Below are 25,651 nucleotides of genomic sequence, written 5' to 3' on the forward strand. Positions count from 1 at the left end.
GGGTCGCAGCGGCGGGAGCAGGAGAGAACTATTGTGCATGTGCGATTTTATAAACATGCAGGGAGAGAAAAACATGATCAATATGCCGCTTATTATTGTAAATAATACTGACTCGTTAAAAAGAGATTTGATCGAGTACAGAAAAGCGTGTTGGCATATTTGATCCCCTCCCGCGCTCTGCCGCTCTTCTGTTATATGACGCACAACACGCAAATGTAAAAATGACTGAATATATGTGATTCCAGGTGGACAAAAACAGAAATGAAGGACTACCCGCCTACGCAACCAAAGACTCCACGTCAGGTGGGCGCACACGTTTCAAATTTCTGTCATTTAGAACACTCGTCTTACGCACCATACACACACACACTCAGGCTCCTTATTAAAGCAGCTTTGATTTGCTATCCATTTTTCTAGAAACGCTTTTTTGGATGTCATGCCCAAGCCAGTTATTTCATGGCAGTTGAGTGTCTGAGTGAGAGGTTTTATGTGACACATATTTCTGCAATGTTTCATTTACTGCTCTCATCTCTCACACCGACAGCGTCCTCTGCTCGTTTTGTGGTGGCGCACCACCAAACGCATTCTCAAACACACACCGTGCACACACCTTTTTTTTTTTTTTTTTTTCTCAAGAAGACCGCAGATGACCAGCTCCATAACGTATCTCATTGTGTCTTCCAGATGACAACAAAGAGGTGAACAGCTTCTTTGGAGTCGAGAATGAAACATCAGCACCAACATCAGACTACTGGAGGGAAAGCTCAGGTAGTTTTTTTTTCCCCCTTATTCCTGAATGCTGTCGAGTAATTAAACTCTTCAATTTTGTTATAGTAAAAAAAACAACAAAAAAATCTGATTTGCACAATTGTCAGGTTGGTTCCATCCCAGAATAACAATTGCAATGAAGGGGGAACAAGTCATGTGAATTCAAATGTCAAGGCAACACATTCAATTGAAATCCCCAAAATGTCATCATTTTCATCATTTAAATTGTTGTGCTCACCATAAACAACGACACCCCAAAAGATTTGTGAGAAAAGCCTCAATTTCAGCTCGGAATGAACATTTCAATGGCCAACTATTACCCCACAAATGTGGGCCATTGACAGCAAATGAGATGCGCACTAAAATCAGTGGTTCCTCGTGATCAGTGTGCTGTGAGAGATCATCAAGGGGTGCCGCGGGAAACCATCCAATTTGGCTTTATTTGTTTGAAAATGATTATTTATTCATTATATGATCGACTCTCTTTGCCAGTGACGTAGAGTGACAGGCAGAACAAAGAAAATGCTTTTCCATTGCATTGTACCCGTGTGTCCACTTGTTGCCATGTACAACATCATAAATCATGGCTTCCTTTGAATAGATCAGTCTTGCGTTCAGTTAATCAAGCCCACATTTGACGAGTCAGTTTGGGAGTAAACTGAAGTGAGATCACTGTTTTAGTAGTCATACTTGTGGTGAGATTTTGGCTTGGTGGTGCGTCCTGAGGTTTGTCTAATTTCATCTGGGTACCATGGCTCGATCAAGGTTGAGGAAACACTGCACTAAAATGGAAAATGTGGGGTTTTTTTTGTTGTTGTTTTTTGTAATAAATGTTGCAAAAGTTCATATCAATTATCTAGTTTGTAACAAATCTAATCGACAAGCATTCAACCACAGGTGAGTCTAATCATCATCACAATTCTGAAAATGCTTCAACATAACAATCATAATTTTCAAAGCCAGTGCTCATTTACGTTAAGCACCTTATTGTAAAATCAATATAGACTCTGACGGATGAGCACTTATCATAATTGTGTAAAGGCATTTTTATTTTTTTTCCCAGATTCATCTGTTGTTTTGGATCTCATTCGATTGTGCAAGTGTACCTAATGAAGTGCCTAAATACACACCGGGAAGCGAGAGCCGCGCGAAGCTGCTTAGCCGAGTTGTCGCCGAGGCTCTTCGGGGGGCCGTTATAGTTCAACAAGAAAACATCAGCTCGGAAATAAGCAGCGGCGGTGGCAGACCTCATCCTAGACCAATATCGCCGCAGACATAATTGCCTTTTTTTTTTTTCTTTTCTCCTCAGCTCTAAAAAAAACCCTTTGCTGTTTGAAAAAGATCACAGCTTATTGCCTTTTTATATCTGTCAGGAAGACATTAAAAGTGCTTTATGACATCTGTGCCAACGTTTATATCTACCCCCACGAACGCAAACACACTCCCGCTACCCCGACACACTCGCGCGCGCGCGCGCGCGCATGGTAATGATCCCCGCACATAATGTGTAATGTATTTCGAAAAATTACACGAAACAAATTAAATGAGACCACCTTTCCCCTGATTGCCAAACGTCTCCCTGGGCGTTGGGAAGCGCTACGTGATTAGAAGGCCTGACTCCTTTGAGAACGCAAGCCCTCCCCTCCCCTCCTTCGCCGCCTCCACTGTCTTTAAACTCTCCCTCTGTTTCTAGGGAGGGGAAAAAAAAAAAATAATAATAATCTAATTTTCCATTTATGTAATGCAAACCGCTTTGGCTTTGACTATTCACGGTTAATTGACTGTCAAACGAGGTTGTTATCCTCGGGCAGTGTCTGCAAATTTGCTTGTCAAATGAGACAGAGAGAGGAGAGGAAAAGAAGAGGCGAGAGGGGGGAACTCTCTGCTCAAAATGAGAGGAAAGAGCATAGGAGAGCTGAAGGAAGAGATGAAATGACTGGAGGAGACCATACACGGTTGAGTGTTGGCGATAGCTTCATTACCACATTGGCAGAAACGCGCGCATCCGCGTGCTGCTTTCAAACTAGTCACATTTGGAAAGGCCCCGCAAACGAGATGTTTGAAGAACGAGTAAATTAGCAGGGTTTGCATTGTTGCGCTTGTCATCATTACCAGCCAATCGCAGAGCAACTTGAGACAAACAACTATTCACCATCCCATTCACACCTACGGACAATTTGCAGCCTTCAATCGAGCTTTGAATTTTGTGGGAGCTTTGACAAAAGCTATTTCTAAAAGTGTGCATTTTGTGCAGCAAAGTTCGGTAATCCAAACAGTCTCAACTTCTCTCAGTGTAATGCATCGGTGTTGAAAACTGCGCTGTGTCATCCTGAGAGGCATTTCCAATATTCAGACTCTTTTGTAGCAAGGTCACTAGAACTGACGACATCAAACAACCAAAATAGTATGTATACACTTATATCGTAAAATCATGTGAATAACACGCACCCTTGTATAATACCCCCCCCCCCCTAAATCACCCTTAAAAAGCTTTTTATTTCACTGTACTTGTGTATAATACGGTCCCCCGATTGGTATCCTTTATAATTAGTGAGTAATATGAATGAATAAATATACATGTCAATGACGTGTAAATGCTTTTAAATCCAGGTTAGAAATTATGCTTTTTCCCCCCCAGCATAACTATGATTAAGGTCTTTTAAAGTATTTTTAAAAGCATGTTTTACAACATCTTGTTCATGCATCCACTTTGTCATTTTAGGAAGCTATTATATTTTTACTTTGAAATCTCTTTAACTCTGTTTGTAACTGCTTTTGAATATGAGTATGTGCCACATATTGAGTTAAGTCGTCTTTAAATATACCACTTAATTAAAGGTGTTTTGAAGCAAATTTGTGCGTATCAAACTGGAAGCCCGTCACATTTATCCTACCCAAGATGTAGCTCTCACTTTCAAAAAGGTGGGTGACCCCTGACCTATACTTTTATAGGAGATGCATCATACCACTTAACTCTCCATTCATCAAAGTTCGCCTTAATAGCAAAATAACTTCTGACCACAAGTGGAGAATGGAATTCCAGTGAGGAAAAGTGATGGAGACTTCCAGTCGTTAGCGTAACGGGACACTGACATCTCGTGGTCAGATGGTGAATTGCAGCACTTTCACTCAAGCTGTTGATGGGAAGAATTCAAACGCTGATCAACTGTGCTGTTCTATGAGTTGTACCGGAAATATTTTTGTATTCATCTCAAACTGTCTTTGTGTTCTCAGGTGATCAAAGTCAAGAGGCTTCGTCTCCTGTGCAGCTCAAGAAAGGCGTGGAGAATATGGAGAAAGGTCAACAAAAACGATTTGATTCACATACATGTGTTTGCATTATAAATTATTCGCTGCATATTGGGGTGATTTTGAACAGGGGCATTATAAGCAATTACACGTGAGAGCTGTTTTGAAACATTGCCATCCTCTCTTTTTGCCTTTGTCCCCGACAGAAGAGCTCCAGAAGGTTCTGCTGGAGCAGATAGACTTCAGGAGGAGACTGGAGCAAGAGTTTCACGCTCTAAAGGGCACCTCCCCGTTTCCTGTCTTCCGTAAGTCCCAAGTAAAGCTCAGTGCTAGTCTCCCTTGGCAGGGTTTAATGTGTATGTTTGCATTTCGTCTACCACGTAGCACCGGCTAATGAATTTCCATTGTCATTTCAGATAATTTCCAAGACCAGATGAAAAGAGAGCTAGCCTACAGAGAAGAGATGGTCCAACATTTACAGATGGTAAGGCAATACATGCAAAAGAAAAATGCACACTACATGCGCCCCACTGCCAAAATACTTGATATTACTTCGTATGCTTGATAAAAACCATATTAAGTAAGTTGATGCATACCATATATTTAAAAAAAAAAGTCCTCCAGCCACTTTGTTAAAGGTAACAAAAAAAAAAAAGCAATTGACTGCGCTGTTGTTGCTTGTGTGTGTATCCAAATAAAACATACAGTAAATCCAATCATATAGTTTGTCTTTCATGGGTGAGGAGCTTCCTGTGCAGCATCTGAATCAATCATCACAGCTGTCTGATAGACTGACAGCCTCAATTTGTCTTTGCTTTCCGTCACTTGGAACAACTGGACACGCTTGTGTAGTCACATAGTCACAAAGCCCGCAATGTGTGTGCACAAATAGCTACTGATGAATACTAAAAAGTCGTAAATTGTATTCACCTAAACAATCGCTAGGTGTCTAATTTGCTTTGTGTGTCTCCAACTTTTTTTGTCTTCCAGATTCCGTATGCGAACATCATTAGAAAAGAAAAGATCAGCTCCCATATGAATAAATAGCTAAAAGGTAGCTAAAGGTCTTTTTTTGTTTTATTAATATTTCTAATGGTTGCACTTTACACTATTTGGAGAGCACACGGAAACAATTAGATATTCAAAATGTTAAACTCATAAAATGATTGTGGTATAATTTCAATTATTTTTACTGAAATTAAAATTAGGATTCAAATCAGTTACCAATTACAGCCTTTATAAGGCAGTATAATTTAATTGTCTGCCTCGTCTAAACTTTTTCTATGAGGAGATTCGCTGTGTTATTCAGAAACAGCATTGACACATTATTAATTGTATTTTTTTTTGTCTTCACAGGCTGAGTCATCTTATCTGCGAGGAAAAAGAAGAATTATGTGACCCCCTACCCCCATTCCCCACCAAAAAAATAAATTTTGGGGGAAAAAAGACATATAGAAGAATGCAGGCATTTCTCTGGATTCCTTGCACCTGACACAGTTGTCCTCTACCTTGGGATTTATTTCCAAAAAGAGACACAAATTGATGACAAGAGATGGAAATCAGCAGCCAGACTCAAAGACACCAACCAGGACCCAAAGAGGCCCTCGGCCCCCTCTGTGAATTTACCTGCGGACGTCAAGCCTAGCCTACTAAAGTTCAACTACCTGACTTTTTAAAGAGTTTTTAAAAGATACAAAGAGTCATATTAAGACTGTTTTTGTTCAGGACTTTTGAACGGCTGCTGTAAATTAGTCCTCATGCTACTGTTATTATTGTTTTTTTGTTTTTGTTTTTTTTTGCTGTAATATGAATAAATGACATATCAGCCATTATTTACTGTGAACATATACATCCTAGACACACAGGAAATGTTACCTCAAAAGAACATCTTTTGTCATATTGTCCAAAAGTTTCCTGCAGAGCATCCGAATAGGTCCTTTTTTTTTTTCTACTTTCCAAAATGAGAAAATAATAAATTAAAGTTTCACTTTCACTCAAAACTGATCATCAGTATGCTACCTTTGCAATTGGTTTGTGATGTCTGCAGATGCTGGATGGACATGAAATTGTATATATGGATCTTGTAATATATCCCAACACAATTGTAAATAATGTCCAATGTGAGAGTATTCATCCTCACGGTCTGTTTAAATGTGTTTATTTTCATTTCCGTATTGGGGTCTCAGACCCTGACCTTAAAAATATGATTATTTATGACAAAGAGAAAAGATGATGATGTTGTCATTGTATGTCGCAAAGTGTAAAATGAAACCTCATCCATCTTGTTTATGCGTTGAACCAAATGAATGGATAAAGTTGTCATTTAAGAAAGATGTTATAAACTGCATATGTATTTAAATAAACTATGTTAATGTTCTCTGCAATTTATTGTATGTGTAAATTAAAAGACTAAAATAACGTACACTGGAAGTGTTTCCTAATGGTACAAAAATATTTAATGCATATTATATAAATGTTTCGGCGTTTCTACGTCAGACATAAGCTTTACGTCACGAGTGTGAGATTTACGACGCTTGTTCTTTGTACGACATTTTCTGCTCATTTACGGCCCTCTGCTGTGCATCTGTGGGAGTGGTTGAAAAAGAAAAAAAAAAACCAGAGAAGTTGCCAGCATGGCGTTTACGCTCTATTCACTCATCCAGACCGCTATTCTGTGCACAAATGCCATCGCCGTGTTGCACGAAGAAAGGTTTCTCAGCAAAAGTAAGTGTTGGGTTTAGTCGTTCTTGAGGGAAACTAACTACATGCGCGAATTGTATTTTAATTGGATGTCTCTGTAAGGGGAAATTTGTTAGCTAGAAGGACAATGCTCGCCATCTCCTGTGAAAGGAGAAGACACATAATTGGTTCTACATTATTTGTCATACTTTACATTATGGAGATGGCAACGAATGAACCTGTTTAAACAGCAATGCACATTTCTGATTGCATTCTCCTGTAGCTTCGATAGCTAACCAAAACATTGCAAACGGCTACCAGTATGATACAGTGTTTTAACCGCTGCAACATGCACATTCTAAATGAGGATATTACCTTTGTAATGTCTTTTTTTTTTAATTATAAGTGCAGCTCTTGTGTAGGATCCAATTGGGGCTCATATGTTGTGATCAACGTGTGTATATGTAATACAGTATTTCAGCTCTGGCTCCTGCTTTATGTCCTGTACCATATCGCCCGTGTATTTTCTTCTGTCTCCTAGTTGGATCAGGTGTCGATCAGGGGGTCTCAGGTTTTGGAGATGACCCGGGAATCAAAGCCCAAGTCCTAAATCTCATCCGCTCAGTCCGAACTATCATGAGAGGTCGGTTCCTTTCGTCCACCTGACTCACATGAATACAGTATAATACAGGTGCATCTCATCCATTATCCAAACCGCTGTTATTCACTGTTACTCGGTGAATTCGAGTAACATGGGAAACCTACTTAATTCAAGTAGCGCCATTCAAAAAGTGAAATTCAATCTAATATAGATTCACTACATACAGAGTGAAATTGTCTCTATTTTATATATACTTTTGAAGTGTATAGTTTACAGGCTATAATTCACCATCTCAAGAAATCTGAATATTGTGAATAAGAAAGAGTCTCAATGATTGAATATATGAGATTCACTTTTTGAATTGAGCTACTGAAATAAAAAAAAAGACCACTTTCTAATATAGTTATGCCTTTTTGTACCTAGCTAATAAAATAAAATGTGTTTCCTTGCTTTTCCAGTGCCTCTTATAATCGTGAATTCAGCCTCCATCGTCTTGCTGTTGCTTTTTGGATGACGAGCGGTCAGCAGGATCAAGTATCAAACTCAAACTGCAGGACCAAGGAACAATTGCACACATATGCACATTGACACAAACACAGATGATGTTAGGGTGGAAGCATTGTTGTCTCACACTTTTTAAGAAAAACAAAACAATAGATGTCTACAGTTGAGCTAAATCATTTTTTTTAATGTTGTAATTGAATGTGAACTATATCATAGACCAGTAGTGAGCACATCTGCCTCACAATGTGAGGTTCTGTGTTCAAATCTCAGCGCCGGCCTTCCTGTGTGGAGTTTGCATGTTTTCCCCATGATTGTGTGTTTTTTTTCTGGCTTCCTACCGCATGACAAAAACATACATTTTTAGTGTGTCATTACTGCAGGCATATTCCAACTGTTGATTTGCTTCTCAGAATTGTGCCAAATGTGTGGGGAAAAATACCTGTTGCATTTATTTGTGTTGTCATCATCTCGATTTCGAGATGTTTTTCTCTGAATAAATGTACCACTTAAAAATGTTTGTCATAATTCAGTCCAAAAACGTTTTCTCTTCATCTTTCCACCCCTCTGTTGTAAATATTGACGCAATTCTCTCACTCCACTCATCTCCCTCCTGCTGCTCCACTTCTGTTCTAATCCCCATATGCTGTGAATTATCACCATTTCCAGCCCTGTTGATCCCAACAAATATTATTATTAACCACTTTTGATCCTAACAAACTGAGGGTGGGCAAATGCGGCTCTGCTAGAATTGAAAGCATATGTTAATCAGAGGGATATACCCAGTAAAAGTCTGTTTAATCTGTGATTAGGTTGCATTGAGCTTTGTTTTTTTCAATAATATCTGCAAGTGATCACAGGCCTTCTTTGCATGCGTATTTGCGCTTCACTGCTCAGAATGTGGTGTTATGAGTAAAACAAATCTGAAAGGTTAGTTGCTGATGTTTGAAATACACCTCAGCTCTGTTCATAATGTCACAAAAACGCATCGTCATTTTTTCACAAAAACGCCTTACTATACATGGTTGTTTTTTTGTTTTTTTTCTTCACAAAAAAGGCCTTACTATACTATATGGTTGTTTAAAAAAAACAAAAACAAAAAAAAACGGCAAATTATACATGGTCGCTTTTTTTCACCCCAAAAAAACTCCTTACTATATACATGGTTGTTTTTTTTCACACAGAAACGGCCTTACCATACCTGGTTGCTTTTTTTTTTCACAAAAAACGCCTTACTATACGTGGGTTTTTTTTGCACAAAAAAAACGCCTTACCAATACCATAGTCACTTTTTTTTCACCAAAAAACGCCTTACTATACTTGGTTGTTTTTTTTGAAAAAAAACCCTTACTCTACATGGTCGTTTTTTTTTTCACATGGTTGTTTAAAAAAAAAAAAAAGCCAAACTATATATGGTCGTTTTTTTTTTTTTCCACAGAAAAACGCCTTACCATACATAGTCGCTTTTTTTTCCCACAAAAAACGCCTCACTACACATGGTTGCTTTTTTTCACCAAAAACGCCTGGTTGCTTATTTTTTTGTGTGTATAAGGCGTTTTTTGTGAAATAAAAAGACCATGTATAGAAAGCCGTTAAAAAAAAAAAAAGAAAAAAAACAACAATCATATATAGTAAGTTTGTTTTTTTTTGTTTAAAAACGACCATGTATAGAAAGCCGTTTTTTTGTGAAAAAAAACAAAGAAGTAAGGTTTTTTTTTGTGAAATGGACAAGTTCAGCTGAAAGCTGTCAAAGGCTGAAATTGAACCCTGGTCATCCATGTCACAGTCCTCTGCTCAAACCACTCAACTCCGGTCATCTTCTTGCAGACAAGGTGCTACAACAGAAACAAAGTGTTAGCATCATATTGAATGCTAACGCATCATTCAAAGGCATTGTTTGATAGGAAATGAGACGACCATGTATAGTAAGGCATTTTCTTGTGGAAAAAAGCAACCATGTAAGGCGTTTTTTGGCAAAAAAACAAAAAACAAAACAACTTTGAGATGTCGACAAAGTGTAATCATGATTCATTAAATCAAACAATATTAAATGTGAAAATATGAGACTAACAAGAAGTTCAGCTGAAAGCTATTAAAGGCTGGAGTCGAACCCTGGTCCTCCATGTCACAGTCCTCTTCTGCTCAAACCACTCAACTACGGTCATTTTGTTGCTGACCAGCTGTTATAAAAGAAACAAAGTGTTAGCATCATATTGAATGCTAACGAACACATTCAAAGGCATTGTTTGATCGGAAATGAAACGGCCATGTATAGTAAGGTTTTTTTTTTGTGAAAAAAAGCAACCATGTATACTAAAGCGTTTTTTTTTGTGAAAAAAAGTGACCATGTATACTAATGCATTAAAAAACAAACAAAAAAAAACGACAATGTATAGGAAGGTGTTTGTTTGAAGAAAAAAAAAAACAACAACCATGTAGATGGAGTAAGGCGTTTTGGCGAAAACGCCCCCGACCATGTATAGTAAGGCTTTTTTTGCAAAAAAAAAAACCCCGACTATGTATATAGTAAGGCGTTTTTTGTTTAAAAAAAAAAAGACCATGTTTAGTAAGGCCATACTATTCATGGTCGGAAAAAAAAGACAAAATAAATGTAATTCACTTGTGAAGACAAAAAAATTACAAGCAAACATACCACAGAAACAAAACATCAACGAAAGCAACACAAGAGAAAGTTACACAGTAGTCAGTAGTCACTATAAATGAAATATCCATTAAATATACATGTTCGAGAAGGAGTAGGAAGAAGTATGAACTTATCTAGTGCTACCGCTTGATCAATATATCAGTCATTTGTCAATACACTACAGTAGTTCTATATCATATAATAATACACATGCTCTGTCCGGAAGTAGTAAGTTATTTATCGCTATATATAATAATAGTACAGTTTTAAATTCCACTTGATCAAACAATTTAAGACATTTAGATTGGCCTTTGACAGTGCATTTGTGTGCATCTTGCTCTAGGACACTTCGACATGGGTTGGGAAACGACCACTCTACCACTGAGCCATGTCGCCCCCGTTGTATGCCTCTATAAGAGTTTAATCGTGCATATTGAGCACTAACAAAAAAGTCGTTTATAAACACATACGAACAAAAAGAAGCCGTTCATAACAACGTTCGATGCAGTGGAATGATTAAAAGTAGCGGCAACAGGTCGAATGGAGTTGCGACATCTCCCGGCAGCAGGAGGAAATGCAAAGGCAGCTACCTCGAGTGAGGCATACATACGATTGAGGCATACGTGAGGCAGCGGTCGTGGTATAAGCGGAAGTGACGTCGAGGCGAATTGTGGTTGCTCTCTCTCTGAAAAAAAAAACACATGTACAAACAAAAACTGAAAAACATGTATTCACAATGCAGAGGTAACATGAAAAGAGGATTATTGCCACAGTGCTTTCTGGCATCATCTCACGATAAGGTTTAGCCTTTTGCTAATACATACAAATTTGCTAATACGTACAAAATCTACCCTAAACGAGCCATTAATGCGATATGCCTGTTCGCTGTTAGTGCAATGGGTCACATGTTTTGTTTCGTTTTTTTCTAACGTTGTAATGAGTGATTAAGTGGTTAAGCATAACCGTCTTAAATGATTACAGCCTAGAAATGTGGCGGGAATAAAGAAAGTAAAATCACAAAAAACAAACGGTTGTTATTAATATTATTAGTGGCATAAAATTACACATTTAACGGAGGGAGCAGCACCGAACAGTAAAAGAATAAAACGCTTCCTACAAAAGAAACGAAGAAGACGTGACCCGGAAGCAAGAGTAGCTTTTCTTCAAAGGTTAGCATGCTAAACAATTATTTTATTTTAAATCGTTTTTCATCTCCCCTAACACATGTTAATGTACTTTTTATTTATATATAAATAAATAAATATATAACCACGCGATCATCACTTGGACATCTCACATCGTTTTGAACTACCATCGTAAATTACGGCGTTATTAAAACCTTTTTAAGAGCATCAATAAATATGTCAAATTGTGTTGTTTAGTTTGATGTATAAAGTGTTAAAATGAATTAACCCCCAGTTAAAGGTAACCATTATATTACAAACTCGTTCAGTGCAGCTCTAAACCACTGCAAACGCACAATATCAAACAGTGAATGCACTCATCAAATGACACTCGACATTATTTTGTTTACATCGAAATGAAAATGGTATACTGTACATCGAACCTTGATTAATCTTGCGATGGAAATGAAATGCTCTCAGCAGCAACGATCACACACTAATCCTATGCAACCAACAAGCAAATGTACAAACAAAAACTAAAAGCAGCATTGAGGAGGGATGCTAACCTAAAAATTGAAGCAACCGAATATTACTGTACATCAAGCTTTATACCTCCCCAACACACACGTCGTACTTGGATTGGATTCTGCTTCTAAAAACTGAGCTAAATACTAATAACAGAAATGGGACTTATGAGCTGTTTAAGTCCCCCAAACTGATAACTACATGACAAAAATCCAAGTATGTCTAAATAATAATAGGGGATCACAGCCTGCTTCCAATAAATTACCTCCACCCCCTCTCCCAAATCTGCATTCTAGGCAGGAAACCCTACATTTGAGGGCACAACCAGTTAATAATCCTCTCAATTTCCCCTGATCTAGGTTTGAACAACACAGTAATCTGATCCATTTTGCCAATCCTGCATGAATTATGATTATAATCTAACAAAAGAATGAATGATTCGGGCAGCTTTTTGAAAAACTGTCTAAACCTCCATTTACAGTGGACTTTATTATTTATCAGTTTAACAAATTTTACCTAAGCTGAAGGCCAAGTAGCTTTTATCATAGATAGATAGAAAGCACATGGAAATGACCCCATTAAACATGAAGGATTATTACATTTTACATCGGTTACTTTCTTTTATTTCTAATGCAGCATACACCGCCGGTGTATAATATTGTCATCTTTACAGTCTTACATTCTTGGTCTCACGTTCTCTCATGCAGGTGACAAGAATGGCAAGCAGACGCGCTCTAAAGGCCGTCCTCATTGACCTAAGTGGAACTCTGCACATAGAAGACACAGCAGTGCCCGGGGCGCAGGACGCCCTGTCCAGGTGGGAGGTTTGTGGGGCTCTCTCTTTGAATCAGGCCCACAAGAGCACTGAAAATTCAACCTGCTTTGTAATTGGGTGTTGTCAGGTTACGGCAGGCGTCTGTCGCTGTCAAGTTTGTGACCAACACAACCAAAGAGAGTAAGAAGAACTTGCTGGAGAGGCTGCTACGGCTCAACTTTGACCTCCAGGTGAAAAAAATAAAAAATACATCTCTATTATACACATAGAGAGTTAAAGCTCAAGAATCCTGACTGTCTGCTTGTGGTCCAGAGGTTGACTATTATCACATACAAACTAATTGAAGCTCGCTATCAAAGAAAGACATTAACACAATGCACTGCATATGAAAGACTAACTACACACATGACTTCACAGCCAGCCTCCTGTAAAGGCAACAGAATCGTTTTTAAACACTGGTGGTAATCAATGCAGCTGCTGGCACTCCTGGAAACCAATTGCTAATCAGGTCTGTTTCCCTTTCACCGATTGGTGGGTTGAGTCGTGGATGAGGGCCGCCAATCAGGGAGGATAACGCCCACAACACAATAACACTCAGGTTAACGGCCATGAACTATCGTGGGCCGTAATATACAGTATTGTTGTATGTTGTATTTTGAATAATAGCATCCATCCATCCATCCAGTGTATTTAAAATTAGTGAAGCTTAAAATCTGTATATTAGCTTTTATTTCCAAACACATGGCATTGGGAACACGAAGTGGTATCAAAGATGTTTTCTAATTATGTGTCATTATTAAAAAAACGTTTGATGTGAAGTATGCAATTTCTGTCATACAGGAAAAAGAGATCTTCACGTCACTAAGTGCTGCGAGGACTCTCTTAGAGAAGACAAAACACAGACCGTTGCTCCTGGTGGAGGACGGTGCCCTGGAAGATTTCACTGGTATGCCTGAAAATAGTACACATAAAACCAAACTCCCCGAATCCTCACAAAGTTGATTGTGTCGTCGAAGATCAAACATGTTTTGATCCACTTTGCAGGTATCGACACATCCGAACCGAACGCTGTTGTCATCGGACTCGCTCCTGATCACTTCGACTACCAAACTATGAACAAGGCTTTCAGGTGATTACACGGACCCTCAGGATGAGGAAGATACTACATGGCACAATATTTTTTTATTTTCCCAACCAAGATCATCGGATGTTTGCAGGAACATATTTATTCCACTCATTAGCTCTGAAAATATTTTACTGCACATCAAGTCATGGCTTTCTGCAAGTATATCAACTTTGTGTTAGCACTAGGCCAGAGTTCACATTAAGTGTATTTGTAGTTAAATTGAGACTTTTATGATTTAAATTCATTGCCTTTTCTTAATGAATATTGGGGAACACTAATCTTATTTTTAGTTCCACAAAAATGTGCTGATTTCTGTCCCTCAGACTGATTCTGGATGGTGCTCCCCTCTTCGCGATCCATAAGGCTCGCTACTATAAAACGAAAGATGGTTTGGCCCTTGGCCCTGGGCCCTTTGTAACCGGACTGGAGTTTGCCACAGACTGTAAAGCTACTGTAGTGGGGAAACCTGAAAAGACGTTTTTCACACAGGTTGTTTTTCCACCATCTCAAAGCTATTCTGTACATCGCGCAAATTCTGCCTTTACACAAATGAGTCTGTTTCGATAGTACTTTAAAAGGGAAGTCAACTCAAAAATGTTCTTTACAATATGTTCTATGAAGCCTCACTAGTCTAAACTTGATATTCTGATTAATATTATGTTTGTGGAATACATATTAAGCAGCAAAATGCACCTGTTTTTAGCAATCTCAGGGGGCGGCCATTTTGTCACTTGCTGTCGACTGAAAAAATCTTTATTTGAAGCGGAGGTCAACCCAAAAATATTTACAATATGTTCTATGCACCTCCAGTCCTCAAAACACGGCATTCTGAATATTGCGTTTGTGGAGTATGAGTTAAGCATTCAAATCCACCTGTTGTTCATCACAGAGGGCGGCCAGCAACTGTGATGTCATTTTCAGTCGACAGCAAGTGACAAAATGGCCGCCCCCTGAGATGGATAAAAACGGGGGGATTTTGCTTCTTAACGTCAAACACAATTGTAATCAGAATGCTGTGTTTAGACCAGTGGGGGCGCATACAACATATTAATGTAAAGATAATTTTTGGGTTAACTTCCGCTTTAAAACAATTCTTGCATTAGATGAAACCAATATTTTCTTCTATGCAGGCTCTGGCCGATTTGGGGTGTAGCCCAGATGAAGCAGTCATGATAGGAGATGTAAGGGTACATTCACTTCAGCAAACCGAATCATCTGAATTTCCAACCAAATTTAAGTTCGCTTTGTGTTTTCTCACAGGATGCCCGGGATGACATAGGAGGAGCTCAGAGTGCCGGAATGTTGGGAATTCTGGTCCGAACTGGTGAGTTGAACTTTTTCCAGTGACGTAAAATTCTGTGACCCTCTCTTTTATGGGACCTGAACTTGATTTCTGAATTCACATTGCAGGTAAATACAGACATGGAGACGAGAATAAAATCAACCCTCCTCCTCACCTGACATGTGACACTTTCCCAGACGCTGTTGAGCACATCCTTAAGAATCTACTTTAACATCGATTGGCGCAGGCAAGGCGGGTCATGTACATAACGTGTGGTTTATTATGATGGTGCATAAACAAACGAAAAAAAAGTTCCAATGTTATTTCATGGCTGCTCGCCTGCTTTCTAATGTAAGCGCTCATTCTTCTAATTGGAAGTCAACACCAGGTAATATGTCCATGGACCAGGCCAAACTTTTCTAGCAACTCGAATGGAAAGTGGTCGGTCAGACGGATTCAAAGTTTTTCTCCCAAGCCGTGTGTTTCTCCATCACGCCGCTGGCCGACGGTTTGGTGTGCGCCAAGACTTCCAGGAAGTCCTGCGTTGTCACCGTTTCCAGCCGGATGGCCGGCATGTGTGTGTCTCCTGCAGAAAGTGTTGGAAGTCCCAGTCAATACCTGACATGCTAACCGTTGCACCACAGTGCTAGACGCAATTGTCTTATGAAGGGAATTTGTCTGGTCCTACCAGAGCGATTTAATTCCAGAGCCTCAAAGATTTTGCGGGCTTGCCGCATGGCGGCCTCTTTACACACCAGTCTGATGTCAGAGCCAGAGTAGCCCTTCATCTCCTGCCCAACCACAGCACCGTTTGACGGACTCTTGATAAGCGCGACTACCTAACAGAGCAAACATGGATCAACTTACCTTGGCCAGAAGTTGATAGTCAAGATCAGCTTTGAGCTGCAGCTCTCCTGCGGAGCTGACAGCAGGCAGCCAATGAGCGATCATGGCTCGGCGAGCCGGTTCAGGAGGAAGACCAACTAGAATCCTCTTCTCTAGTCTTCTTAGCATGCCTTGGTCCAGTTCCCTGAGGGAGGGTGGCTTTTAGATGTGAGGCTCACAAAGAAAAACAACGGTTGTTCTGTCATCGTTGTTGTCTTACACGATATAATGCTAATGATATCATATTTCATATAGTAATATATTTACATTTACGGATTAAGGGTTTGGTTCAGCAACAGGTGGATTTTTTTTTCTAAAATTACGCAAGAGAAAATATTTTGGTCACCACTTGTGTTTTTGTATTATGCTCGGAAACAATGATGATTTGCAAACATTTCCAAGCACACTGCAGATGATATTTCCTTGTGCTGTTTATTAAAAATCCTTTTACAGTAAGGATGGAACGGTAAAGAAACCTAAGCACCGGTGTCGGTTTTTGAACATGATTGGACAGTAAAGTTTGTGTTCAGTGATAATTACCAAGGCAGATTGGAGGCCGCCAGTACAAAAACCAGGTCCTCTGATCTCGCCAGTCCGTCCATCTGGACCAGCAGTTCCGCCTTCAACCTTCGACTGCCCTCATGCTCGCCTCTGAAAAACACATATTCCACGATCACAATATTTGATTGTTTATAGCTATACAAATGACAGAACACCGGAGTCAGTCGCACTGAACATCGCCATAGTGATTTATTGACATGTTTGAAACCTTCGACCTGAGGTATGTGCTTCCAATTTGAAGAAAATATTTAATTTTAAGGCCACATACTGTATACTGTATTGCAAGCAGTATGTGAAATTACGTAACGCTTACACGACGTTGTTTCCTCTCTGGCCCATCACTGACTCCACCTCATCCAAGAAGATGGTGGAGGGCGCGTGGTAGCGAGCCAGTTCAAACATCACCTGCAAAAGTGAAACATTTTACATGTGACTCAATTGAAATGTCATGTGAGAGGGACGCACAACACTCATGTACAAACCTGCAAAACATAATGGGCGCCAATACAAAAGCTGTATTAAATACTTCAGCTTTTACAAATGTAATGTTCAATCCCCACCGGCTGAATGTTGTTTTGAGTATTTTGTTTTATTTTTGCTACATTTCTACGGTACGTGAACATGTAGCACATGTGTACGTTTGAACACAACTCTTGTATTGGAAGAAATATGGTGATGCAGGTGTACCTAATTTTATGACCAGTGCCCGTCGCCGACTGACATACCCTGACTAGTTTTTCAGAGTCTCCTCTCCACTTGCTCACCAAGCTTGATGCTGATATGTTGAAGAAGGTCGTCTTACATTCAGTAGCCACCGCCTTGGCCAGCAGGGTCTTACCCGTACCTGTGAGCAGGGTTGCATAGTGGATGGGAACATTTTCAGCTTCCGGTAAATTTGAATGGAAAGCTAAAACGGGGAATTTTGGAAATGGAAGCATTTCGTTTTTATTGTAATACATCAAGAGGAAGTCAACCTCCAAAACCACTTTCCAAAATGTTCTTTGCGCCTCAGCCGTCAAAACACGGCATTCGGATTAATATTGACAGCAAGTGACAAAACGTCTGCCCCCTGAAATGGACAAAAACAGGTGGAGTTTACTGCTTAACTCATATTCCACAAACGCAATATTATTCAGAATGTTGTGTTTTGACAACTAGAGGGGCACAGAACATATTATTGTAAAGTAGATTTTTGTGTTGACTTCTGCTTCAAATAAAAGATTTTTTTTTTTTTTTTTTTTTTACCTGGGGGTCCGTAAAGTAACAATCCCTTCCATGGAGAAAGAAGTCCTTTAAAGAGCTGCGGATACTGTAACAAGCAGGCGAACAACATTAACAAAAAGCACGTTTCAGAAAACCATATATATGGCCATCACAAAGGGCAGTGATGTTCCTGTTATATTAGGGGCTCACGGGGGGGGGGGGCACTAACAAATACGCGCATTAGTATGAATCCGAGGTGATAAACAGGGGCTGTGTGCAATCACCAAAGTGACCTTATACCCCAGAGAATGAATAGTAATGGAGACAGAATGCGGTGGCAGGATGTTATTCAATAAAGGAAGAGCTTCGGGGAGGCAGAGAGACGCATCGCTCCTCATCTCGTTGTGTAAATGTCAAGAGGATGCAGACGACCTGATTTGATGTCATCACATCCATCAGAAGCGTCTGAGTGATAACGTCTGGATGCGTGCGTATAGATATTCCACGCGAAGTGCGCCCCTTCCTCCCCGTCTATCCGTCTATGCACGCGTTGCCATATTATCTCACATATAGATTTCATGTCAGCCTAACGGACCCACCTGAATCCTCCCCCCCCCCCCCCCCCCCCCCCGTCGCTACGGCCTTTAAAGGAGATGTATTCAGAATCGAAGAAGGGCGAGTGCTGAAATAGCAGTGGGCACACCTTAATGGGATAGACGATGGCCTCTTTGACTAATCGCTTTGCATCCTCCAGGCCAATGATGTCCTCCCACCTCACGTTGGGGTTGTGCAAATAGATGTCCTTTGAAGGGACACACACACACAGAGACAGAGTAATGCACGTGGAAGCTATCAGCTAGAAACAGCCAGATGGTGCCATTAGAGGTGTCCTCTCGTGTGAAACGTTCCATAAGGGAAGCAGATAGAACTTAAGCCTTCATTAATACGACCTATCAATTCATTCTTGATAAAAAAAAAAAAAAAAAAAAAAGCTCTTTGCTGCACTCTAGTGGACGGCATTTGCTCTCACGGCATCACATACTGTCTCTAATGTCAACAAAATATTAGGTGCAACTCATTACGATGCAGTACAGTTCTACACCACAGCAAACAAAACACAGTCATGAAAATAATTACATTAATACCTCTCTGGCATTGTCAGTCATATATACGACACATTATGTAGTACTACTATACAGAGTAGATTGTTTTTTAGAAATATAATGGTTACGGTTTTTAGTTCCAACGTCATTTGGAAAAAGAGTGCCGTAGCACACCGGAAGATTTTTTCTATCAGTTTATGCATTATTTTTTTGTCGTCACTGTAGAATAGTGTTATACAGTATTTTCATGTTTCGGTATCTAGTGCATAAGTACACCAGTATATATTATTAGTCTAAAAAAAAAACTTTTCTAAAGCCTGCGGGAACCATGTATTTTGCGATACTGCAACATCTTGCCTAATTCATCGTGTGTGTGTGTGTGCATGTGTGTCGTACCTTATTAATGAGTGTGGCAAATTCTTTCATCTCACCACTCATTCCTGAAAAACCACTCAGGGGTTTCAGCAGCCGCTCCTGCCCAACAACATAATACTGTATTACATTTAGAAGGTTTGTTATTATTTTGTCTTGTGAGTGCGAGTGGCATGTTAGCGCTAATCCTGTTTTGCATCACAAATAATATTCGGTGGCTCATATGTTGTGCTTGAAGGCAGTCAAATCAATCAGTGGATTTGATGACAAAGAACAAAATGTGCAGCTTTACCATCTGCTCCAAACTGTCAGCCTGGCAGTGGTGATTTTCTTTGGTAATGACGGCGGCAGACTTCAGGCAGGCATAAATTCATAAACAAATGACCTCCTGTTTTTACGATTAGTTACTGTTGGATTCGATAATATTTACCTCTTGCTCGCCATCGCCTTTGGCTGTCGTTTGGACCTACAACACAACATGTGCACGGTATTTAATACATATTCATTTGACCCAAAATCAATGTACTGTATAACATCATTGCTATTTTATTAATTCCATTTAAAGCAAAACTGAAATTTGATTAATTAAATCCCCCCCCCCCCCGGCAGAAATAATAACAAGTCATAAGAAAGCTATAATGAGCACCTTCTTGGTCATGAACGCCCCTCCAGTTTGTGTAGAACCGATGGGGGAAACACAGAGAGCAAATTCTGTCAATTCCGGAGGACAAGCAAAGCCATCACCCTGGCAAATCAAAAATGATAAATCATGAAAAATGAATTGTTCTTTTATAATTCGATATAAATATTAGATGAATTGCGTACATTTAAGTGCGCAGGAGCAGCAGCATTCCCTCTCATTTCTCCACCAAGGCTTAGAGGCAGGATTTTAGGGAGAGGCTTCACAACTGAACAAGCAGCCCTAGACGAGAATCGGAAAAGGGTGAGGAAGGATGTCATTTCTTTTAATTGAAAATAAAAATCAAATAAGATATAATTAATCCCATTAGGTGGGGAACACAAGTTGGCAGCAGCACCACACACACACACACACACACACACACAAATAATAATATCAAAGGATCAAACATTTTAAATATATGTTTCTTGTTAGTACTTTTACTTTTCAAGGAAATGCGTTTGTATTGATCCTGGATAAAACGATTTCCAGACTCACCTCTTTTTTCCACCACTTCTTGAAACTCTGCTATCACCTAGACTGACAACTGAAAAGACATATGGCGACCCCTGTTAAGAACGGTGGGATTTTTTTAGAGCGGCGCTTCTGTTAAATTGTGTCACCTGGTTCTACTACTTTCTTGATAAATTTGGGATACTTCTGGAACTTGACGTAGTAATAACTCTCGTACTCCATCAACACCATCTCCAAATCCACATTCTCGCAAACCTCAAACTTCTTCACACCTCCGTTCATCTCCTGGTCCAAAGCCACTGCTGTGGTCACATAGCTGTTGGAGAGACGCACATTTCGCTATTGACTGCAACCTTTTTGTTGTTATTTTTTTTGTGTCGTAAACTTGCTCTGTTCGTTTGAGTAAAGGTTTAGAGACTGCATACTGAACACACTACTGACCCTTTCCTCATCAGATGTTGGTAGATTAGGATGAGAAGGCTCTTCTTCCTCATTTCAATCCTCAGCTCATCCTAATAAGTGCATAAGAAAGCAGTAGAAAATGACAAATTGTTAAAAACTAAAAAATTGTTAGTAATTTTCGTTTATATGGGGAATCTGTGGCCTCTTTGTGGGCTCGCCCTCATTAGAAGAGATGCCTTTTCAGATCTCAAGTAAACTCACTTGAGGTCAACAGTGTGCGCCCTAGGAACTTTTAACTATATTTACGTTTAACTACCCAAAGACGAGTTTGCCTCAAGTTAGGCAAGAAGGCAAAGCATGCTGAGAAAGAACATTGCAATAAGACCTCTTTATTTTTTTCTGCATGCTGTGAAAGAACATTGCAATAAGACCTCTTTATTTTTTCTGCAATGCAAAAGTTGTGTTTTTCGTATTGTCTCTTTCCTTTATTTGAATTATTCTTTGTTGTTGCTGTATTCTGATTTGCTTATTATTGAATATAATGTATAGTAAAGAAGTTACTAGGTCCACACTCGTGTGTTTTGTTTTTTTTATCGGTGTGGGTGTGTGCGTAAGTAAAAATACAAAACAGCGTAACGGGAAAAAAATGAGGCCTGAAATTATGCTGAAATTATGCTACGAATGTTCATCATTGCTCATTACAAAAATCTTGCAGTGTTTCCTCCTGCACTGTCATTTATCGCCAATAGAGGGCGACAAACTACTATAAATTATGCTCACTCGGCCAGGGTAACCAGGCAACCAGTGTACGCCAAGAAAGCATGAAATACAGCACTACTAAATGCTACGCTCACACAATAAATAGTAAAGATAGAAAACATTACATACATAAGATAATGGGGAACAGATCATATCCCCCCTCCGCCCAAGGTTTGTGAATATTAGTGTGAGGGCATATGTTTAAAATCCAAGTGAATTTGTTTACATTGTTAGCATAAAAAAAAAACACCTCGCCTGTAAAACCACAATAATACACGATGAACAGTGAATATCACTTACCGCTTCTCGGGCTTGATTTGCATGCCTTATGGAATTGTAAGTGATGTCCATTGTAATGTCCAGTAATTGTCAGGCGTTTTTCCGATAAGGGTTCGGGAGAAACTGGTCTGAATAGGCACTGTGGTTGTTTGTCCCTCGGGACCTGCCGTAGATATGCTTCCTCATTATTGGTCGTACAATATGCCAAACTTGCCACTGTGAATGTAAACGATGAATAGATTAATTTTAAATCGTCATTAACGTTTTACTACACGTCCTGCATTGTTCGAAAGCAAGTGGCATTGATTGCATTTTGCGTCATTTTATGTCAGGGTTCGGTTACATATCTGTCGTTCATTTAGCTAGTTCATACGGCTTAATTATTGCAAAAGTGTACCCAAACACGTTGATCAAATTTTTGATCGGAACGACAAAGTGCATGTAAACCTGACGTAACGTTTGGAAGATGCCCTCATCTGTGTGTCTAAAACTTTAATCTCTAACTTGCATGCCAATTTAATTAGAAAGGTATGAGACAATTAAGTAGTCTCTTACGCATTTAAAGTTAAACTGACCGTATCATGACAATGAGATGTGAAAGTCCAATTAAGAAAAGAACGTAATTTTGATGGATGTTGTCAGACAAGTTTCAATTGAACAATGTGGTTATTTTGTTGAAGGCTGTTGTACGATAGTAATAAGACACACGATTAATACATTTTCAAAAATGTTTATTTTCATAATTTGCATATGTGCTCATCAACATTTAAGGTTTAAGTATTTTTCATTCCTTCAAGACTTACATGAACCATATACTGTACAGCGTGAAAAGTTAAGAAACTTGAGTTATTGAGAACGTATTCAGTTAAAAATGTCACTAGCATGAAATTTAGAGGTTGTGGTAGAAAAATAACTGACAAATGCGTTTTAATATACAAAAATGAGACGTGTGGCTGGTTTTCAAATACAATTTGTTCAGAAAGTAGTACAGAAAGACAGCAACCAAGAAGTCACTACAAAAAAAAATCACAACACATAGTATCTTCATAGAAAGTAACAAGACAACATCCCAGCAGTGCTTAAGCAATATTCAAACATAATAGGAAGCAGGATATTCAACCACCAACATGAGGTTTCTTTGATAACAATGGGTAATGTTTTACCCTCAGAAGAATGTCACATTCAGCAAGTACTTGAAAGGTTTTTGAGCCCCATTTCTTAACACCGTAGCCAAATACAATTTGTTTTGTGAGCACCGAAAGGCTTCATTGTCTGTGTAGGCAGCTTTGAAAGGAATGCTCTTGTAGTGTAAGATTGCAAGGGGCCTGTTTGTGTAAGATTCATGTAGAAGAGAGTGGCTACATTTTTTTTCAGTCCACTATCAGTATTAGTGTTGCAGTTGGAGTTTACTGGGTTCTCAACTTAAGTATACTCAAGGATGTTCTTCCTTTTGCAGTAATAACAATCATCTGGCAAGGATTTACTCTGTGCCAGACATCCAAGACAAAACATCACATCAGTAGCTTGTGATGTCACTGTCCCAGTGCAGGTGGTTTAAGCGCCACAACCTTGCTTTTAGAACACTCCGGCCTCAGCGAGCATCGTTCCCATCTCCATCAGCAAGGACTTGCCGTAGACTTTGAATGTGTGAAACAAGGTGACAAAGTCCTGGGTGCAGAACAGAGTGTCGACCAGAACCATGCCCAGCGTGGACGGGATGAAACCTCGGCCGTACTCAACCATCCATGTCCCGGCAGTCCACTGGACCCCTGCAGCATCACCCATCTGGTGAATGACGGTGTCCCCTGTTACATGAGATGAAAAGGTCAGCCGTTGTTATTAAGACAAGAGACCGCGATCAAAAGTTTGGGCAGAAAATACAATTTGCCACTCTGAAAGTAAATCACATATGTGCATGAAGTAAATACTGAAATATAAGTGTTAAACTTAAAAGCTAGAAGCAACACTGTGCATTTGAGGGAAAAAAGGATAATTACTCTCTGCTTTAATAAAGTCATGGTAATTTCATAGTATTCTGGTAAATAAACACAAAAGGAAAAACAGTCAAACAAAATAATAAACTTTCATAAATACCTGGATAGAAAAGTTCACTCTTTGTGGTTCCCTCCTTCCATCTTCTGAAGGTACCAGAGACAAGGGTGTCAGAAATCTCAGCCCAGTAACGACCTATATACACAGAGAAAGATCAGACTTGTTGTTTTCACCCAATCCCCCACTAGGCGTTTTACTTTGAAAGCCTCGGCTCGTTGTAATTTTGGACCATGACAAATTCAATAACCATAATCCCTTTCACACAGTTCTGAATGTGATAAACAAACAGACCTCCCTTTGTCCTCACCTGAGTGTCCTGATGTGTCTATTCCAGTACCAAACAGTATCACATATTCTGTGAGGGAGCTGTGGAGGACACACATGGAACCCATAAAGCCTCCAGCATTCAGAAACACCCACTGCAGGTCTTCATCTGGCAGGATGTGGCCGGGATACCTGGATTAGTTCACATTGGATTAGCTCAATTTTAAACATACAACATAAAACAAAGCTTCCTTTTTTTTTTTTTTTTGGTATGTGTGATTATCCGCAAACACCAACATAGTAAATGGGTGCCTTGGCGCAATAAGGGTTGGGAAAGGTTGGCAACACTAATAAATAGAGGAGCGGAGATGGGTGTGTCTTTTGTTTGTTAGATATATTTATTACTCCATTGAGCAGAAAATTATGTCTATTATAATCAAACATAATTTAAAGTTAATTAATGCTTTAAAGGGATATTAACATTCAGATGTGACTGACATTGTCAGAGTTCTTTGCAGGGGAGTAGAACTGCACTGCTTCGTACTAAGTTATTTATAAATTGCCCCTCTAGTGTAGTTACATAAGGTAAGCGATATTTGAAACAGCTCTCAGTAAGACAGTTTAACACGAACGCACACTAATATCTACATCAATGCGCATTATATTTAATGTTTTGCATTTTTATAGAGCTCTGCTTTAGGGCTCAGATTATCTTTTGCAAGTGTGACCAATGCCCTCGACATAAATCTACAGCAACACATAGAGCGAGATTCCAGCACGAAGCAATAATTGTGCATGCTTTGAAATATTAGTCGCTGCAAAAAAAACGTGTTACCTCTTCCTGAGCTCGACGACCAGCTTTGAGTAGGCCTGCTCGTGGTCCTGCCCTAATAAAACACAAACAATGAGCACGGAAGGCAAGGCAGGCATGCAAAACGTGCCAATGCCCCGTTGGACAGGTTTATATGACATGTGACAACAATCCATGCGTATCTTGGCGTGCTTTCCATTTTCAAAGCTCGAACTCACCCGCGTACTGTTTGGCCAGTTTGGCGATGTCGTCGTGGTTGAAAATGTATTGCTTGGTGGCCATCCAGTGCCTCAGCAGCAGTACGGCAAGGACGGTAACGCCGACAAAGACTAAGAGTCGACAACAGGAACTGAATAAAGCCATTGTTGAGACACACAAAAAAACAGACAAGGACGCAGCAACAGGTTAAGAAGTTCGAAGAAGATGAAAGTATGAAGCGACTCCCACCACCTACAAGAGGGACCGATGGCTACTTCCTAGTTCCGGGGAGGCGGGACGTAAGCTAAACCAATCAGATGACGATGCCGCTGTAC

General features: G+C 39.6%; 5 protein-coding genes and 1 long non-coding RNA gene across 11 annotated transcripts in view; 3 read left to right on the forward strand and 3 right to left on the reverse strand.

The window, feature by feature from the left end:
• skor2 (SKI family transcriptional corepressor 2) overlaps window positions 1-6,439 on the forward strand; it is an 82,620-nt gene extending 76,181 nt beyond the window's left edge. For 2 of the 4 annotated variants that reach the window (XM_086052937.1, XM_086052936.1), the window contains 7 exons: window positions 246-303; window positions 685-768; window positions 4,003-4,068; window positions 4,224-4,322; window positions 4,434-4,501; window positions 5,008-5,071; window positions 5,374-6,439. In XM_086052937.1, the coding sequence (XP_085909063.1) occupies window positions 246-303; window positions 685-768; window positions 4,003-4,068; window positions 4,224-4,322; window positions 4,434-4,501; window positions 5,008-5,064 (432 nt within the window). In that variant the 3' untranslated portion in view covers window positions 5,065-5,071; window positions 5,374-6,439. Of the gene's footprint in view, window positions 1-245; window positions 304-684; window positions 769-1,831; window positions 2,045-4,002; window positions 4,069-4,223; window positions 4,323-4,433; window positions 4,502-5,007; window positions 5,072-5,373 lie in introns of those variants that run through there. The other 2 variants (XM_086052938.1, XM_086052939.1) reach the window with 2 other exon arrangements.
• Window positions 6,440-6,576: 137 nt separating this feature from the next.
• Window positions 6,577-8,553, forward strand: ier3ip1 (immediate early response 3 interacting protein 1). The gene is made up of 3 exons (XM_086053523.1): window positions 6,577-6,741; window positions 7,238-7,339; window positions 7,756-8,553. Exons 1-3 carry the CDS (start codon window positions 6,651-6,653, stop codon window positions 7,809-7,811), a joined length of 249 nt encoding a protein of 82 aa, XP_085909649.1. The 5' UTR covers window positions 6,577-6,650; the 3' UTR covers window positions 7,812-8,553.
• A 736-nt stretch (window positions 8,554-9,289) lies between these two features.
• On the reverse strand, window positions 9,290-13,277 carry LOC147135775 (uncharacterized). The gene is made up of 4 exons (XR_015089845.1): window positions 12,771-13,277; window positions 11,053-11,127; window positions 9,870-9,978; window positions 9,290-9,633 (listed from the first exon to the last, which is right to left on the reverse strand). It is a non-coding gene; the product is annotated as an uncharacterized LOC147135775 (long non-coding RNA).
• Window positions 11,454-21,524, forward strand: hdhd2 (haloacid dehalogenase-like hydrolase domain containing 2). 2 transcript variants are annotated; one of them, XM_086053522.1, is made up of 9 exons: window positions 11,454-11,611; window positions 12,799-12,908; window positions 12,994-13,096; window positions 13,707-13,812; window positions 13,911-13,995; window positions 14,316-14,481; window positions 15,123-15,173; window positions 15,253-15,316; window positions 15,403-21,524. In XM_086053522.1, exons 2-9 carry the CDS (start codon window positions 12,808-12,810, stop codon window positions 15,504-15,506), a joined length of 780 nt encoding a protein of 259 aa, XP_085909648.1. In that variant the 5' UTR covers window positions 11,454-11,611; window positions 12,799-12,807; the 3' UTR covers window positions 15,507-21,524. The 2 variants fall into 2 exon arrangements, with proteins under 2 accessions (XP_085909648.1, XP_085909647.1); XM_086053521.1 differs by lacking the exon at window positions 11,454-11,611 and having other exon boundaries at window positions 12,753-12,908.
• On the reverse strand, window positions 15,539-22,142 carry katnal2 (katanin p60 subunit A-like 2). Its single transcript, XM_086053520.1, has 17 exons — window positions 22,013-22,142; window positions 20,993-21,063; window positions 20,701-20,867; window positions 20,576-20,624; window positions 20,224-20,320; window positions 20,045-20,143; window positions 19,829-19,864; window positions 19,691-19,750; window positions 19,423-19,500; window positions 18,627-18,725; window positions 17,966-18,029; window positions 17,446-17,564; window positions 17,034-17,125; window positions 16,700-16,810; window positions 16,142-16,304; window positions 15,963-16,065; window positions 15,539-15,860 (listed from the first exon to the last, which is right to left on the reverse strand). Exons 1-17 carry the CDS (start codon window positions 22,061-22,063, stop codon window positions 15,721-15,723), a joined length of 1,599 nt encoding a protein of 532 aa, XP_085909646.1. The 5' UTR covers window positions 22,064-22,142; the 3' UTR covers window positions 15,539-15,720.
• A 563-nt stretch (window positions 22,143-22,705) lies between these two features.
• Window positions 22,706-25,649, reverse strand: sigmar1 (sigma non-opioid intracellular receptor 1). Of its 2 annotated transcripts, XM_086053996.1 has the most exons (6): window positions 25,573-25,649; window positions 25,337-25,447; window positions 25,143-25,194; window positions 24,351-24,499; window positions 24,086-24,178; window positions 22,706-23,796 (listed from the first exon to the last, which is right to left on the reverse strand). In XM_086053996.1, exons 2-6 carry the CDS (start codon window positions 25,398-25,400, stop codon window positions 23,567-23,569), a joined length of 588 nt encoding a protein of 195 aa, XP_085910122.1. In that variant the 5' UTR covers window positions 25,401-25,447; window positions 25,573-25,649; the 3' UTR covers window positions 22,706-23,566. The 2 variants fall into 2 exon arrangements, with proteins under 2 accessions (XP_085910122.1, XP_085910121.1); XM_086053995.1 differs by lacking the exon at window positions 25,573-25,649 and having other exon boundaries at window positions 25,337-25,566.
• Window positions 25,650-25,651: the final 2 nt, after the last annotated feature.

The sequence above is a fragment of the Filicampus tigris genome, chromosome 15 (genome assembly GCF_054856515.1).
Source record: "Filicampus tigris isolate MCC_2025a chromosome 15, RoL_Ftig_1.0, whole genome shotgun sequence".
Lineage (NCBI taxonomy): Eukaryota > Metazoa > Chordata > Actinopteri > Syngnathiformes > Syngnathidae > Filicampus > Filicampus tigris.

Coding starts and splice junctions, on each gene's coding strand:
- ier3ip1 (XM_086053523.1), top strand. CDS start 6,651: ATGGCGTTTACGCTCTATTCACTCATCCAGACCGCTATTCTGTGCACA. Junction 6,742..7,237: donor AGAAAGGTTTCTCAGCAAAA/GTAAGTGTTGGG, acceptor TCTGTCTCCTAG/TTGGATCAGGTGTCGATCAG. Junction 7,340..7,755: donor AGTCCGAACTATCATGAGAG/GTCGGTTCCTTT, acceptor TTGCTTTTCCAG/TGCCTCTTATAATCGTGAAT.
- hdhd2 (XM_086053521.1), top strand. CDS start 12,793: ATGCAGGTGACAAGAATGGCAAGCAGACGCGCTCTAAAGGCCGTCCTC. Junction 13,996..14,315: donor ACTATGAACAAGGCTTTCAG/GTGATTACACGG, acceptor TCTGTCCCTCAG/ACTGATTCTGGATGGTGCTC. Junction 15,174..15,252: donor AAGCAGTCATGATAGGAGAT/GTAAGGGTACAT, acceptor GTTTTCTCACAG/GATGCCCGGGATGACATAGG.
- katnal2 (XM_086053520.1), bottom strand. CDS start 22,063: ATGGACATCACTTACAATTCCATAAGGCATGCAAATCAAGCCCGAGAA. Junction 20,868..20,992: donor CAACATCTGATGAGGAAAGG/GTCAGTAGTGTG, acceptor TCTCTCCAACAG/CTATGTGACCACAGCAGTGG. Junction 18,030..18,626: donor CCATCGTCTATCCCATTAAG/GTGTGCCCACTG, acceptor TGCTTGTTACAG/TATCCGCAGCTCTTTAAAGG.
- sigmar1 (XM_086053995.1), bottom strand. CDS start 25,481: ATGGCTTTATTCAGTTCCTGTTGTCGACTCTTAGTCTTTGTCGGCGTT. Junction 25,195..25,336: donor ACTGGCCAAACAGTACGCGG/GTGAGTTCGAGC, acceptor GTGTTTTATTAG/GGCAGGACCACGAGCAGGCC. Junction 24,179..24,350: donor AGACACATCAGGACACTCAG/GTGAGGACAAAG, acceptor CTGTGTATATAG/GTCGTTACTGGGCTGAGATT.